The sequence below is a fragment of the Notothenia rossii genome, assembly GCF_949606895.1.
Source record: "Notothenia rossii genome assembly, chromosome: 2".
NCBI lineage: Eukaryota > Metazoa > Chordata > Actinopteri > Perciformes > Nototheniidae > Notothenia > Notothenia rossii.
Window position 1 is genome coordinate 54,868,342 of NC_136904.1, and position 12,944 is coordinate 54,881,285.

Below are 12,944 nucleotides of genomic sequence, written 5' to 3' on the forward strand. Positions count from 1 at the left end.
CTTACTTCTTTATTTTAATTGAATAATGTAGGACTTTTGTTGCCGTCAGTTATGGGGAGAGTAGGGGCTCAGAATACTGACATCTGTATTGTTTCATCGTTTTTTCCTTCTAATTTTGTATTCTTTTCTAAACCACACACTGTTATTTACTCAACAATAACACATAATTATCCTTGTGTTTATTTATTTGTTTGATTAATAAACACAAGTTGGAGTCCGTCATGACCGAGGGTCGGAGCAGCTCATAGTAGTTGCTTTAGAGAATTGTACACCCGGAAGTAAGTATTCTCTCCGCTTCGCTTGACAAACCCCGTGATAGTCCTCAAGCTCTGTTATTGGGTGTTTGAGTGTGTTGCCACGCAACGCAATAATTTACAAACTCTTCAACTACAACCCTAATTATATTTTAAAACATTTTAGAAGGCCTCACGAAATACTTTAATGTAAATTTAAATTTAAATGTGAAGGGATGTGTGTAATGTGGTGATTGACATTATTCACCCACGTATCTATGGGTTGGGGTATTGTTTCGCACGGACATTTTGGTTAACCGGACTTCCTGTTGATGTGAAATACGATAACATTTGTTTTAAATAAAATAATACTTTATTCCGAGTTTGCTTGCTTTTCTCTTAGGAGGTAATCACATAACGGCATTGTAATACACGGTTCGGCTGCATTCAATATTACATATCTGCCATAGTTCTCTATTTATAGAGCCCTGGTGAGAAGACTTCTAGGCAAACAGGAACAACTGCCACCGAAACTGAATATGTGATAAATATATCAGCAATTAAACAAAATCTTCAATTTCTCTTCACAATACGTCTCCTTGCCAACCCGGTATCACGGCAAGACGTGAACATGTGACGATTTACCATGCTGGGAGACGTGAATATGTCACGGTTTTGTCCCTTCAAAACGTGACAGTTACACAGTATTGTTAACCCATGTTAACCAGTGGAGAAATACCCGGAAGTGCCAAGCAAAGGCTCTACCGCGCCTTTTGGTCGGTTTTTATTGTCAAAATTAGATGTTTTTAATTTATTTTTTAATCCTCACACTCGATTTCGCCGATGTTCTTGTGGCCCTAGCTGGTCGACACCTCTTTCAGCAGAAACAAAGGCTACATTCATGTATTACATCGATGTTAATCCCCTTCAAGCGTGACAGTTACACGGTATTGTTAACATGAAGAAATACCCGGATGTGCCAAGCAAATGGTCTACCGCGCCTATTGGTCGGTTTTTATTGTCAAAATTAGATGTTTTTAAAAAAAAAAATAATCGTCACACTCGATTTCACCGATTTTCTTGTGGCCCTAGCTGGTCGACACCTCTTTTTGCAGAAACAAAGGCTACGATGTTAATCCATTTGTGTTGTTGTGGAAATACCGGACGTGACGTTGTGTGATCGCTTAGCAACTGAACTCCGTGAAAAATAAACACCACTAAGGTTCAAGGGTAAAGGGTTTTTGTTATCAGATGCTAGCTACAGTGTAATTTTGGCATTTCAAATCTTAGATCCCGAGCTCCTCCAACAGTGCAACATAATATAAATAGGACATAATAAGAAAATAAATAAAGATAGATAAAAACATTTTGCAAAATGCACCACTTTTGGTTCAAATTATGAAACCAGTAGATTCATTCATTTATTTATTTTTGTTGCCCCAGCTAAATCGATGTTAATCCATTTATGTGGTTGTGGAATTACTGTACGTTACATTGTGCGGTCCCGTAGTAAGTGAACACCATGCTACCGATTACTATCCGATGACCATGAACGCACCGGACATCGGCTACAACCTCCTCTCTGTCTGACTTCGTCAAGCAGGTAATGTGCTGCACCGCATGCCTCCAATATTTGAATGTTTATTGCAAGTAAATCAGTTGTAGTTACATATCTTTTTAAAGCACGAGCTAGCTAAACAATTATTAGCTTTACTTGATCGGAGATATAGTGCAGTGGTGAGTCCTATAACCCGGAAATGAGTTAGCATTTTACAACTATTGGTTCCCTCGTCTCAGAGTCAATGGGATTTCTCCATAGGATTTTGGAAACTAGCTCGAAATAAGATCTGTGGAAAACGAACCTGCTTGATAAATGCACCTTTTGTTCAGCCGGATAATCTCCACATATCTACCCTACTTTTATAATTTTCGAATCATAAATCTAATGGCCAGAAGCAAAATGCTAACGTTATGCTATAAACGAACTACAGACCATGGATGTATAATAAGAACCTTTAGAATAATTACCTTTAGAAGTACACCAAAACATAACTGCTAACAATGTAAATGCTGTGTTGGAAACAAAGTTAATGTAAGAAAATGTTGAGTTAAATACTTTTGGCACTGTATATACAAAACTTGGAAAAATGCCTATTGTGGCTGTCATACTTGCATACAGTGGCAACTAATAGTATTGTGAAGAAATGTCATGACAACCATCGACAGACTGTTACTGCACACTGATTGTTGTGGTCCTATTTAGGACAAAACGTTCAGAGCTGTCCTTGTTCCAGTCCGCCCCTGATTGATTAGTGCTTTAACTCGTAAATTACACCCAATGTTAAAGCTTGTTGATGATATGTGAGAAGCTAAATTGTCATGCATTCTAAAGTGTTCACTTCCTTCAACAGATACCAAACCAAAGCAAGATCAAACAGCACTTTTAAGAGCCTTTTTCAATTTCTTCTCTTCTCCCTCCTCAGAGCTATATTCCCTACATTTCTTCCTGTCTTCTCCCCATTTTTACCATCTTCATCTCTGTCTCTTTACCACTTTCTCTTTTGTATTTATACGCATGCAAACACACACACCTGTGTGTGTTTTGATTTCTAGTTCCTGAAATGGCTGCTAAACAAGGTGAGGAACAGCTAGAAGATGCCATTTTCCTTGCCGATTTACTTTGTAAACAACTGAAGGTACATTTTTTGTATTTCAATTGTATTGGTTTTGTGCCCAATGTACTGATTAGGTTGATTGATTATGTGCTTGTAATTTTGTAATGCTTGTAAGTGAATAGGAATACACTGGGGACGAAAAGCAGCTTGTTGTGAAAATGCATGACTACTTTATTGAAGGAGGAAGAAGACAGGGCCAGAGCAGCATCTAACAGGAGCAGAATCCGCTGGGTTGGCAAAGATGCTCAGGGGTGTCCTCTAAAAAGGAGGAGCAGAAGTGGGGCAACCTGCCGACGTACTAAAGGTTTGTGCATGTATACAGGTATTCATGATTAACATATCATTTTTGTTTTGATTGTTCGCAACATGATTGGTACAGCATGTTTCAGCTTAAAGAGGTATTGAACAAAATATCTGTTATTCCGTCGTACGTATAAAAATAGGCCATTGTAATAAATAGTTAGAGTTGGTTAGAACTGTTAGAACTCTTTTAATGAATAACATTTGCCTGCGATTGCCTCCTGTTCTCTGTAATTATTATCTGTTACCAATATATCTATTATTATTATTATTATTATTTTTCAGCCAGAACTGTTGCCATTGACAGTCCAGTGACTGTGGAACCAGCTGGAGCAACCTCTGCAGTACCCCCTCAGCTTTTTGGTAGGATGACATTTACTATCATTGAAAGTTAGGAAATGTGTCAACATAACATCAAACGAATACGTGATGCAATATGAGTACGCTTTTGTGATGCTGAACATTTTCTTTTTTGTTTGTTTCCAGAAGATGAGATTCAGCAAATGCAGGAGCTTTTGGTTGATCAACCATCAACCTCTTCCTCATGGTGCCTGCGCCAAAGTGCTGCCCAATTGGAGTGGCAAAAGGCAGGTTACCATCACTTGGACAGCTTGCTGTCTTCAACTATGGTACCGGAAAGGAGATGCTCACATTGCTCCGCTCCTGCGGTCCTTCGCTGCAGAGAATGCATGTCCCTTGAATGGTTGTGTCATGACTGTGACATCTCTAAACACAGCATACACACCCTTCATATCAGGGAGTCCTTCAATGAAGGATATTTCAAATGTATTCCCCCAACAATGTCACTAGTCAAGACAAATGACATGTTCAATTTAAGACACCAAGGTATTTCACTTAACACAATTTAGCCCCAAGTGGTTATTTTATAACTTTCCTAATGTGCTGGTAGTTTAAGACATATTTTTAACCTCTCTTCACAGATCGTCTTCTGCCCACTGGTAGGCCTTCACACTCGTGTAACCCTGAAGGTGTTACAGAGTCTATAGGCAGGCCTGTCATTTTCGTCTGCATTAATGGTATGATTTTAAGTGTTCTTTTTGTCACCCTAACACAGGTAATGAATGCGATTGTTTTTACTAAGCTGTATTTGTTATTAGGGCGTTATGATTTGCATCTCCCCAAGAGGATGTGCAACACATGCCATTACGAATGGACACCTGATTGGGGAGACCTCATTAGAAGCGGTTACTGGCCAGCTTCTGTGAACGGAGACACGTTATATTCCACGGATGTCTTCAAATCTTTTGAGGACCTGAAGACTGTGGCACCAGGTTTATCCAGACAGGCCTTTTTACAGATGCTGGAACGAAGGACACAGCATTATGGAAGGGTAAGATGACTTTCACTGAGTATTGCATAAGTAGAGGGCATTGTGAAAGGATGCATTTTATTTTGTGTAGATGAAACATGTTGATTGGAAATATGTTTATGTCAAAATAACTAAATTGAAAAGCTTACAATGGTACTGAAAGTAGTTTAACTAGTGTTACATTAGAGCTAAAAACCTAGCACTGGTAGATGTAGGACATACTGTATAAGATCAAACATATCATAATCCAACTTTTGTTCTTTACTGAAGAACACAATTTGTATGATGAAAAACATTGTGCTCTTCTGTGGGAAAAAATAGGATTATGTATTGTATTGTACTGTAGAGAAAGTAGAGTCATGGTGCATATGACAAAAGCGGAAATAATGCTCCTTCTCTTCCAGCATTTGCCAATCCTAACCTGACCTTCACTTTTCAGGATATCGTGTGTTAGGGATACTCCTAGCCCCCCTCTTGCCTCCAACCACTGTGAAAGTCTTCCTGTTTCCTCGTATTATTCTGACATGTGTAAGGTAACAATTTTGCTTCTCAAACTTCCAGACAGGAAAAATCCATGGAGATGTCTTCCAAAGAAGCTTTCTGGAGTATATGGCCTGCCATTACGAGTGCCAGAAAATGACGTGTGAGGAACCCTTCTCATGCCCAGCTTGTACTCCCAAAATGTTGGCTGTGTCAGTGGATGGGAATAGGAAACAGTACCGTTTCCGACAGTCACAGAGGTACATCTTTTTTGTATGTCAATTGAATTTAAGAAGTAGCCTATCAATGATGATAATAATGAATTGAATATTTATTTTTGAATTTAGGATCGATGAACCACTTTTTAAAGGGCCGTTCATCATGGAAGACTCGGCTGTCACAGACTTTGTTGACAAAGTCAGAACAAATGTAAAATGTGTAAGCACAACATTTTTTTTCCTATCATTTTTCTAGCCTTTACTTGTTTTGAGAGTGTAACATTAAAATGTCTTTAATTGTAGACCCCAGGAAAAGGTACACGTGGTACCAGCCAGTGGTCAGCTGCTCGAGAGACAGCAAGAAGAGCCAGCAGGCTTGATGAAGAGGGTTTAGAGGTGGCTGTATGTAGACATGGAGTGCTACTGAAAGCTCTCAACATGTTCAGAGGAGAAATATTTGCCTACCTCTTGTTCCTTCAAACGCAGTTTCAAGCTACAAACGTGCATTTTTATTGCACAGATATTGCTTGTAAATACTGGCCCTACCTCGAGAAAGTGGCAAAGACAATGCCAGAACTGCGACCTTTGCTGAGCATGCAACCGTTTCTCTCGGTCATGCATGCCGAGGCCCATTCCACAAAGTGTGAGATAGGCCCACTCTTATATTATTGTGATTGTAAGAATTTTTTTTTATGAATCTATGACATATAATATATGTGTATTTGTTAGATTGTGTGGAGTGGGAGAAATTTGGAGGGTGCTGGTTCGACGGCCGGGGAAGAAGTGGAGATGGTGAACAGCTTTCTGTTACGTTGTGCCATCACAACTAAGTACATGACAAAATCAGGTATGTCCTCTTGTCATTAGACCGACATAATTCTGTCTTGAAGTTATTATCCATCTCTTACTTTACTTTATCTTTGTCTTTGATGTAGTCTGTTTCAACAGTACTAGAGTTTTTATGAGTTGATTTCCAAATACCCAAGTTATATTATCTGCTTGTCAATTTTACTTTTAAAAACAGCTCGCAATGACAGGTTGACTGTCCATGCAATGGGATGGAACAGACGGAAGCAGGAAAACCTTCATGTCGTGTTGGCCAAGAGATATGTCAAGGTAATTGGCCATGTAAGTATAGGCATGACAAGATTAGATTTGTAAGACTAATGTGCAAACCTGTCACAAACAAATAATTTTCCAAGCTGGTAAAGTGTTGGATACTGAGTGCTTGCGCAGGTCTGGAAAAGTTTGAATGATTAATTACTGTTTTCAAGACATGAAAAGTTATGGAAATTTGGGTGAAAATCTTGAAAATACATCTGTATCGGCAACATCTTTTTTACAACAGACAATCGCAATGTTGGAGGGTGAGACTCAAAAAATGAAGGACACCTGCGAAGAGCTTGGATGCCCTGAGGACAAAGTCCAACAATGGGTTAATGATGTTAGAGACTGGGCAACAAACGGTATGCTGTTTCCTAACTTGATAATATAACATTGTTATTTAACGTATAGTATTAACACCTATGTTTTCTTTGTCCTCAAACTGTGTTTCTTGTTATTTACCCAAGACAACACATCAGGCGACAATCAGTCTCTCCAGATGTCCATTGAGCAGCTATTTCTAGGGCTGTGCCAAAAGAAAGCTTGCCTCTCTAGACAGACTGGTAAGTTATTATTATTCAGTTGCAGTCATGTAATTAAAAAATTCCATTGAACATTGTTTCTGTAATCTTTTTTACAATTACGTCATATAGACAGCAATAAGATTTGGCAGTTGCGTTGCAAAAGGTTAAGGGAGGAAAAGACCAAACTCTTAGCGGCAATACGCCAGTACAACACCGGACACACTCCTGAAGGAGAAATCCAGGAAGAAGAGGTGGAGAGAAGACTGTCTGCAGAACAGCAAACAATAGACAGTCTAATATGGCCATGGGAAATGCAAAGGGATGGTAAGAGCTTCTCTTGTTTGTGTTTATATAATATGTTTATTTTCTGGCACTAAGCAAGACCTATAACACCAGCTTCCCAGTCAATGGACTATGACCGGTCACTTATCCTACTGGTGCATGTCTTGGTCGGTAATGGTATGCTTGCTGTTCCTCTCTCTTCAGAATCGGTGTCCATTTTGGCCGAAAAAAAAGTATTTGATGCCTACATGGGCAAAAGGAGACTTGTGGAGGAGAGGGCCATAATTGTGAGGGAGATGAGGCAGCACTGCCTTTATCTGAGAAGTCAGGCTGACAAGATCAGGATGCAGATGCAACATGTGTCATGTGGAGGACATAGTGGTAAATTCCATGATGCCATAACCAGATACTACTTAACATCCACAGTGTGTACTAGTAACAAAAATGAGATGCCTTTTCACTATTCTATTCTCTATGTTCTGCCCTAGACATGACTCAAGAAGGGAGAGATGGATTAGCTAGTCTTCTAAAGAAAAGACTTGCTGACGTGGACACACACATCCAGCATCTTTCTTCGGCCTACAGCCTGGCAATCGGACCAAATGCCCCTCAATGGCCTGATGATTCTGTGGAGAACCATGACCAAGACAGTGATGACAGTGAGGAAGACCCTGATGAGGACATCACACACACCCTACCCCCACCTTGAGGAAAGGATGCTGGGGCACAGCGCCTCTCTCCCCCACCCTACCCTGAAGGACACTAGGGTGTACAGCAGGGGTGGCCAACCAGTTAGAGGTTGAGAGCCAATATTTTCCCTGCGTTACTGCAAAGAGCCACATCATACAGATAGGCACACATGCTGGGTGTATGTCCCCCCACCTCTCTCTCTCCTTTCTCCATCAGTCTCTTCCTCTATGTGCCAGTCTCTCTCACACATAGAACATGAACATCTAAACATTTACAATAATTGACCCACACACTCAGACACACCCTCCCTCACACAGACACACATACCTCTGCTCAGTCAGAATTCTTGTTAATGTCACACACCATGACTGAAATGTACTTAACCTCTCCTACCAGTATTAAGACCAGAGGCCAGTTATCGTCAAACAATAACATTGTGTGCACTCTCACACACAACTTCTCACTTCAAATAATGTGAAAAAAAGTTGTTATCTTACTATGCATGTTGCTTCTTTGAACTAAATGAACATTCTGGAATGAATTGCCTTGAACAATCCTTAAAAATGTGGCTTGTGAGGAATATGTAAACGTTTATATTTTATTTTTTTTTACAAGTCTTTTTATTTCATTATAGTGTACAATAATCGATGCCATTTCATAGATTGTAATATCACAGTACACTCACTACACTCCCCCCTCCCTCCCTCCACCCGCACATGCCCACACTAACGAAACCAAAAACATTTATATTAAAAAAAAAAAAAATGCTTCTCAATACAACTCAAACAACAGAGCCATGAAAATGAAAATAAACATAAAAATAATAATAATAAGCCCACATCAAAGTAAAACAAACAAATAATTATACAATTAATTATACAATACAGCGACAATATAGACAATGACAACACAACTAGCATTTCCGGCCGTCAGGAAAAATAGCCATAGAATGCACCATTCCATCACTGGTCATATCTCAGATATATTTTCCAAATATGAAAACAATGGCAACCACAGAGCTTGGAAGATATGTCCATGATTATATTTTTCCAAAGTCATTTTCTCCAGAGGTAAAAAATGTGTTATCTGATCAATGAAAAGTTTAAATGTTGGAAGACGTTCATTCTTCCAGAGTAAAAGTATACATTTCATGGCAAAATATGTTATTGTGATTAGTATTCTATAATGTTTGGGGTTCAGTTTAAAGTTTGGCATATCATTTAACAGGAAAAAACATGGATTTTGGCTCATTTCGATTCCTAAAATGGCTTTTGTGAGCGCATGAATCGAATCCCAGAAATGTTTCAAGAGATCAAAGTCCCAAAACAGATGCATAAATGTTCCTTCTTTTACTTTACATCTTGGACATTTTGGAGAGTTTTCTTTGGAAATGTTATGCATCTTTCTGGGTGTGAGGTAAAATTTGTTGAGAAATTTAAAGTTTGCTTCTTTGATTTTATTGCTTGTGAATGGAAAATGTGTTCTTTCACAGATATTCAGCCATGTAGTTTAATCTATCTGTATTCCTAAATCCTTTTCCCAGATCTTTTTTAAGGTTGGAAAGGATGGCTGAGCTCTTTTCGAAAAAACTGCATTAAATTCTCTAATTTTACCTTTGATTGTGCTCGATGACATCAATATCTCCTCCTCTTCCAACAATCCCGATCTTAATTTATTGCTTTTAATAATTGATTGGATCACGTTCCTAATTTGCAGGTATCTGAAAAAATCCTTATTTGAAATGTCATATTCTGCTCTTAAATCATTAAATGATTTCAATGTTATATATTTGTGAAACAAATGTTTCAATTGCTTTATACCTGATTTTGTCCATTTGTTTATATTGATTGACAACAAATATTTGCTAAGCTATTGAGAGATTTAAAATAATCAGCGGATAAATAGCATGGTAACATTTGAAAAAGAAAAATACATCTCGGTAGAATATTCATTTTTATGACATTGATTCTTCCTAGCAGTGATATTGGTAATGTGGAACATTTGGATAAATCCTGTTTGATTTTGTCAATGAGCGGATTGTAATTCTCTTTAAACAGATTATCCAGGTGTGTTGTTATATTTATTCCTAAATGAAGCTCAGCGCAAGTTCAGGCAGGAAGACCTATCACTTCTAAGGCTTTACTCATTGGGAACTCGGTATGAGATAGAGCACAACTGTTGAGATTTCCAATTTACCTGTTTTACACGCTTTGACCAACAGGGGGTTTATGTTCAAATGAAGCCCATGATGAAGCCTCATGAGATGAACCCTTTGCGAACCAATTGGCTGGAAAGCTTCAAAGCTTCATAAGGCTTCATCTCGCCATCACTACCTGCTTGCCACCTAAGACGCACTTAGTGACCAGTACTGCTACTGAGCCGGGAGGAGAAGTAGCTTCGATGAGATGTAGCTTGAGCCCTGCCTGCCTGCAAGAGGGGTTGTGGTTGAAGCCGGAAGTGAGTGAAGCTTCGCAAGCGATGAGGGCCCGTTCCGCGTGAAGGTCGGAAGCGCCGCATTGAGCCATAGAAAATGGTTGCATTAAATTATAATCACTTCTATAAAAAGGTAACACATTTTAAATATAGTTAGACATATTAAAGGTAATTTACAGCATCAATAATTAATATCAAATGTTTAACTGTGAATGGTTTTCATTTATTTAACATTAGAAATGTATTAGTCTGGCCAATCCAAGACTTCAATGCTGAAGGGCCAATGGGTCTATGGTGGGGGTCAGCACAAGGTCAAGAAAACCCACATTTGAAAGGGAGACAACGGATGATCAGGAAACTGGTGACTTGCTCAATTCATTTGTGAGGGATTTATGAAGAACAGGACAACAGCAGCACTACTGGTAGTTTGTATACCAGCAATTGAGGGTGGACAAGTTTATTACCACTTAGGTTCAAATAAGTGCGTTAATTACTTATTGTAAAGCATTTGAACATTCTTGTGTCACATGTTCATTATTAAGTTGATGTATAACTGTATAGCATCTTAATTATTTAAAATATAAGGTATCTAAAAAAAGGGCAACCGTATTTTCATTTTTGGCAACCAAAAGCGGATGCCCGGTTGCCAGCCTGGCAACCACTTTTAAAAGTTAGCGTTGAGCCCTGCCTATATCATGGGTCATGTCTCAGTATTTACCTAAGCAAATATTATTTCATGCTGCTCATATTGCACTTATATATTTGGTTTCATGCTCACATGGCTTATGTTAAGCAGGGTATGATATTCATGCATCATTGTACTCAAGCTAACAGCCGCATTACATTGTCTACATCTCCCTCTTCGCCGGGCATCGGCTCTTGCCGGCTATCCAAGATCTCTCCAGCTTACCTCTGGTAAACATGCATATAACTGGTGGTGGTGTCTTAAGAGCATTTCAGGGCTCGTTCAGATAGGTGCAGCAAACCTGCCGCAATCAAGGTAATTGTTCCTCTTCCCTACAACAACCGCTTCTCATCCTACATCCGTCCGAACCCCAGTGCCGTGCTGGCTATCCAAAGGTCTCTCCAACCTTCAAATTGGTACGTATGCATATAACTGGTGGTGGTTCTTAGCATGTCAGCACGTATATTCGCCCCGCGGCTCATGTTTATCCTTGCATGTCTAACCCCGTACGTCCAGGTTGTAACCTTCGGGTCTGTATAAAATGTGTCCCTGCGAAGTGAGGTTGCCCCGTAGGCCTACGTCCGGGATGCCCCGTTCGTCCGGGATGCCCCGTTCGTCCGAGACGCCCCGTACATCCGGGACGCCCCGTACGTCCGGGTCGCCCCGTACGTCCGGGAAGCCCCGTACGTCCGGGACGCCCCGTACGTCCGGGATGCCCTATACACCATTTCATTCACTTGTTATAAACTGTCATCATTATGTTTCATTTATATAATGTGACCCGATAATAAACATGTATTCCATACATCACGTCTCTCCTGATTGAAATGAAGCTCAGCGCAAGTTCAGGCAGGAAGACCTATCACTTCGTATTGCGCGTCATGGCAATACTCGCTCCCTTCACTAAAGGATAGGGAGCGCCACTCCTCAGCTAACCTATCACTTCCCTCCGTTCACAAGCCTAATCATCGCACCTGTTAATCCCTCTATATATGCTCTCCCCTTTTCCATCAGCTGTCTTCCAGGTGTCAACGCGCAACCCTCCTCCACCCCTTCGCCTCCTGCTTCCAACTCAGGGCCAAGCTCAACCTTCTCCCTTCCAACTGGACCTAACCACTTATCACCACCACCAGTGTCTAGAACCAGGGGGGTTCATCGGAAACGGTTCTTCCCTTCCCGAATGACATCCTACAAAACCTGGGCCTAATCGCCAAACACCATTTCATTCACTTGTTATAAACTGTCATCATTATGTTTCATTTATATAATGTGGCCCGATAATAAACATGTATTCCATACATCACGTCTCTCCTGATTGAAGTATTAAAAGCCACCTGGTGACAGATTAAAAGAACAATACTTTTCCAGATTTGCTGTTGGCGTCATATGTAAGAAACAAGCATTCGATTTCTTAAAATTAATTTTATATCCTGAGTATCTTCCAAATTGCTCTATCGTGTGGTACTGAATTTTCTGGGTCTGTTAAGTAAAGAATGATATCGTCAGCATACAGAGAAATGTTGTGTTCATCGTTAATCTTCACTCCTTTAATACTTATGTTGTCTCGCACACATGACGCCAGTGGTTCAATTGCAAAAAGCAAAGGTGACAGTGGACATCCCTGTCTTGTCCCCCTTCTTAGTGAAAAAAAATCTGAGGAACTGCAGTTAGCGATAACCGCTGCTTTAGGATTTTTATAAATTGATTTGACCCACTCTATGAATCGAGAGCCCATATTTAATCTGTTCAAGATAGCCAAAAGAAAATTACACTCAACCCTGTCAAAAGCCTTCTCGGCATCTAAAGAAAGAAGCAGAGATGGCTTCTGACAGGTGTCCAAATGGTTTATAATATTCAAAAGTGTCCTTATATTATCAGAAGAATATCTGCCCTTGACAAAACCTGTTTGATCAGGACTAATTAGTTTAGGTAAAATAATTTCCAATCGTTTTGCTAATAATTTGGTGATAATCTTATAATCATGATCCAA

General features: G+C 39.7%; 1 protein-coding gene across 12 annotated transcripts; it reads left to right on the plus strand.

Annotated features, from left to right (window-relative positions):
* The first annotated feature begins 283 nt into the window (after nt 1–283).
* Nucleotides 284–12,252, plus strand: LOC307029336 (uncharacterized protein). 12 transcript variants are annotated; one of them, XM_079665209.1, is made up of 17 exons: nt 296–1,836; nt 2,645–2,929; nt 3,089–3,212; nt 3,494–3,571; nt 3,695–4,054; nt 4,150–4,245; nt 4,327–4,559; nt 5,100–5,278; nt 5,366–5,456; nt 5,540–5,882; nt 5,964–6,083; nt 6,261–6,352; nt 6,585–6,702; nt 6,808–6,903; nt 6,994–7,188; nt 7,351–7,527; nt 7,635–12,252. In XM_079665209.1, the coding sequence occupies exons 2-17, from the start codon at nt 2,855–2,857 to the stop codon at nt 7,853–7,855; spliced, it is 2,598 nt and encodes an 865-aa protein (XP_079521335.1). In that variant the 5' UTR covers nt 296–1,836; nt 2,645–2,854; the 3' UTR covers nt 7,856–12,252. The 12 variants fall into 12 exon arrangements, with proteins under 12 accessions (XP_079521333.1, XP_079521335.1, XP_079521334.1 ...); XM_079665208.1 differs by having other exon boundaries at nt 3,698–4,054; nt 6,261–6,364; XM_079665210.1 differs by having other exon boundaries at nt 297–1,836; nt 3,024–3,212; nt 6,261–6,364.
* Nucleotides 12,253–12,944: the final 692 nt, after the last annotated feature.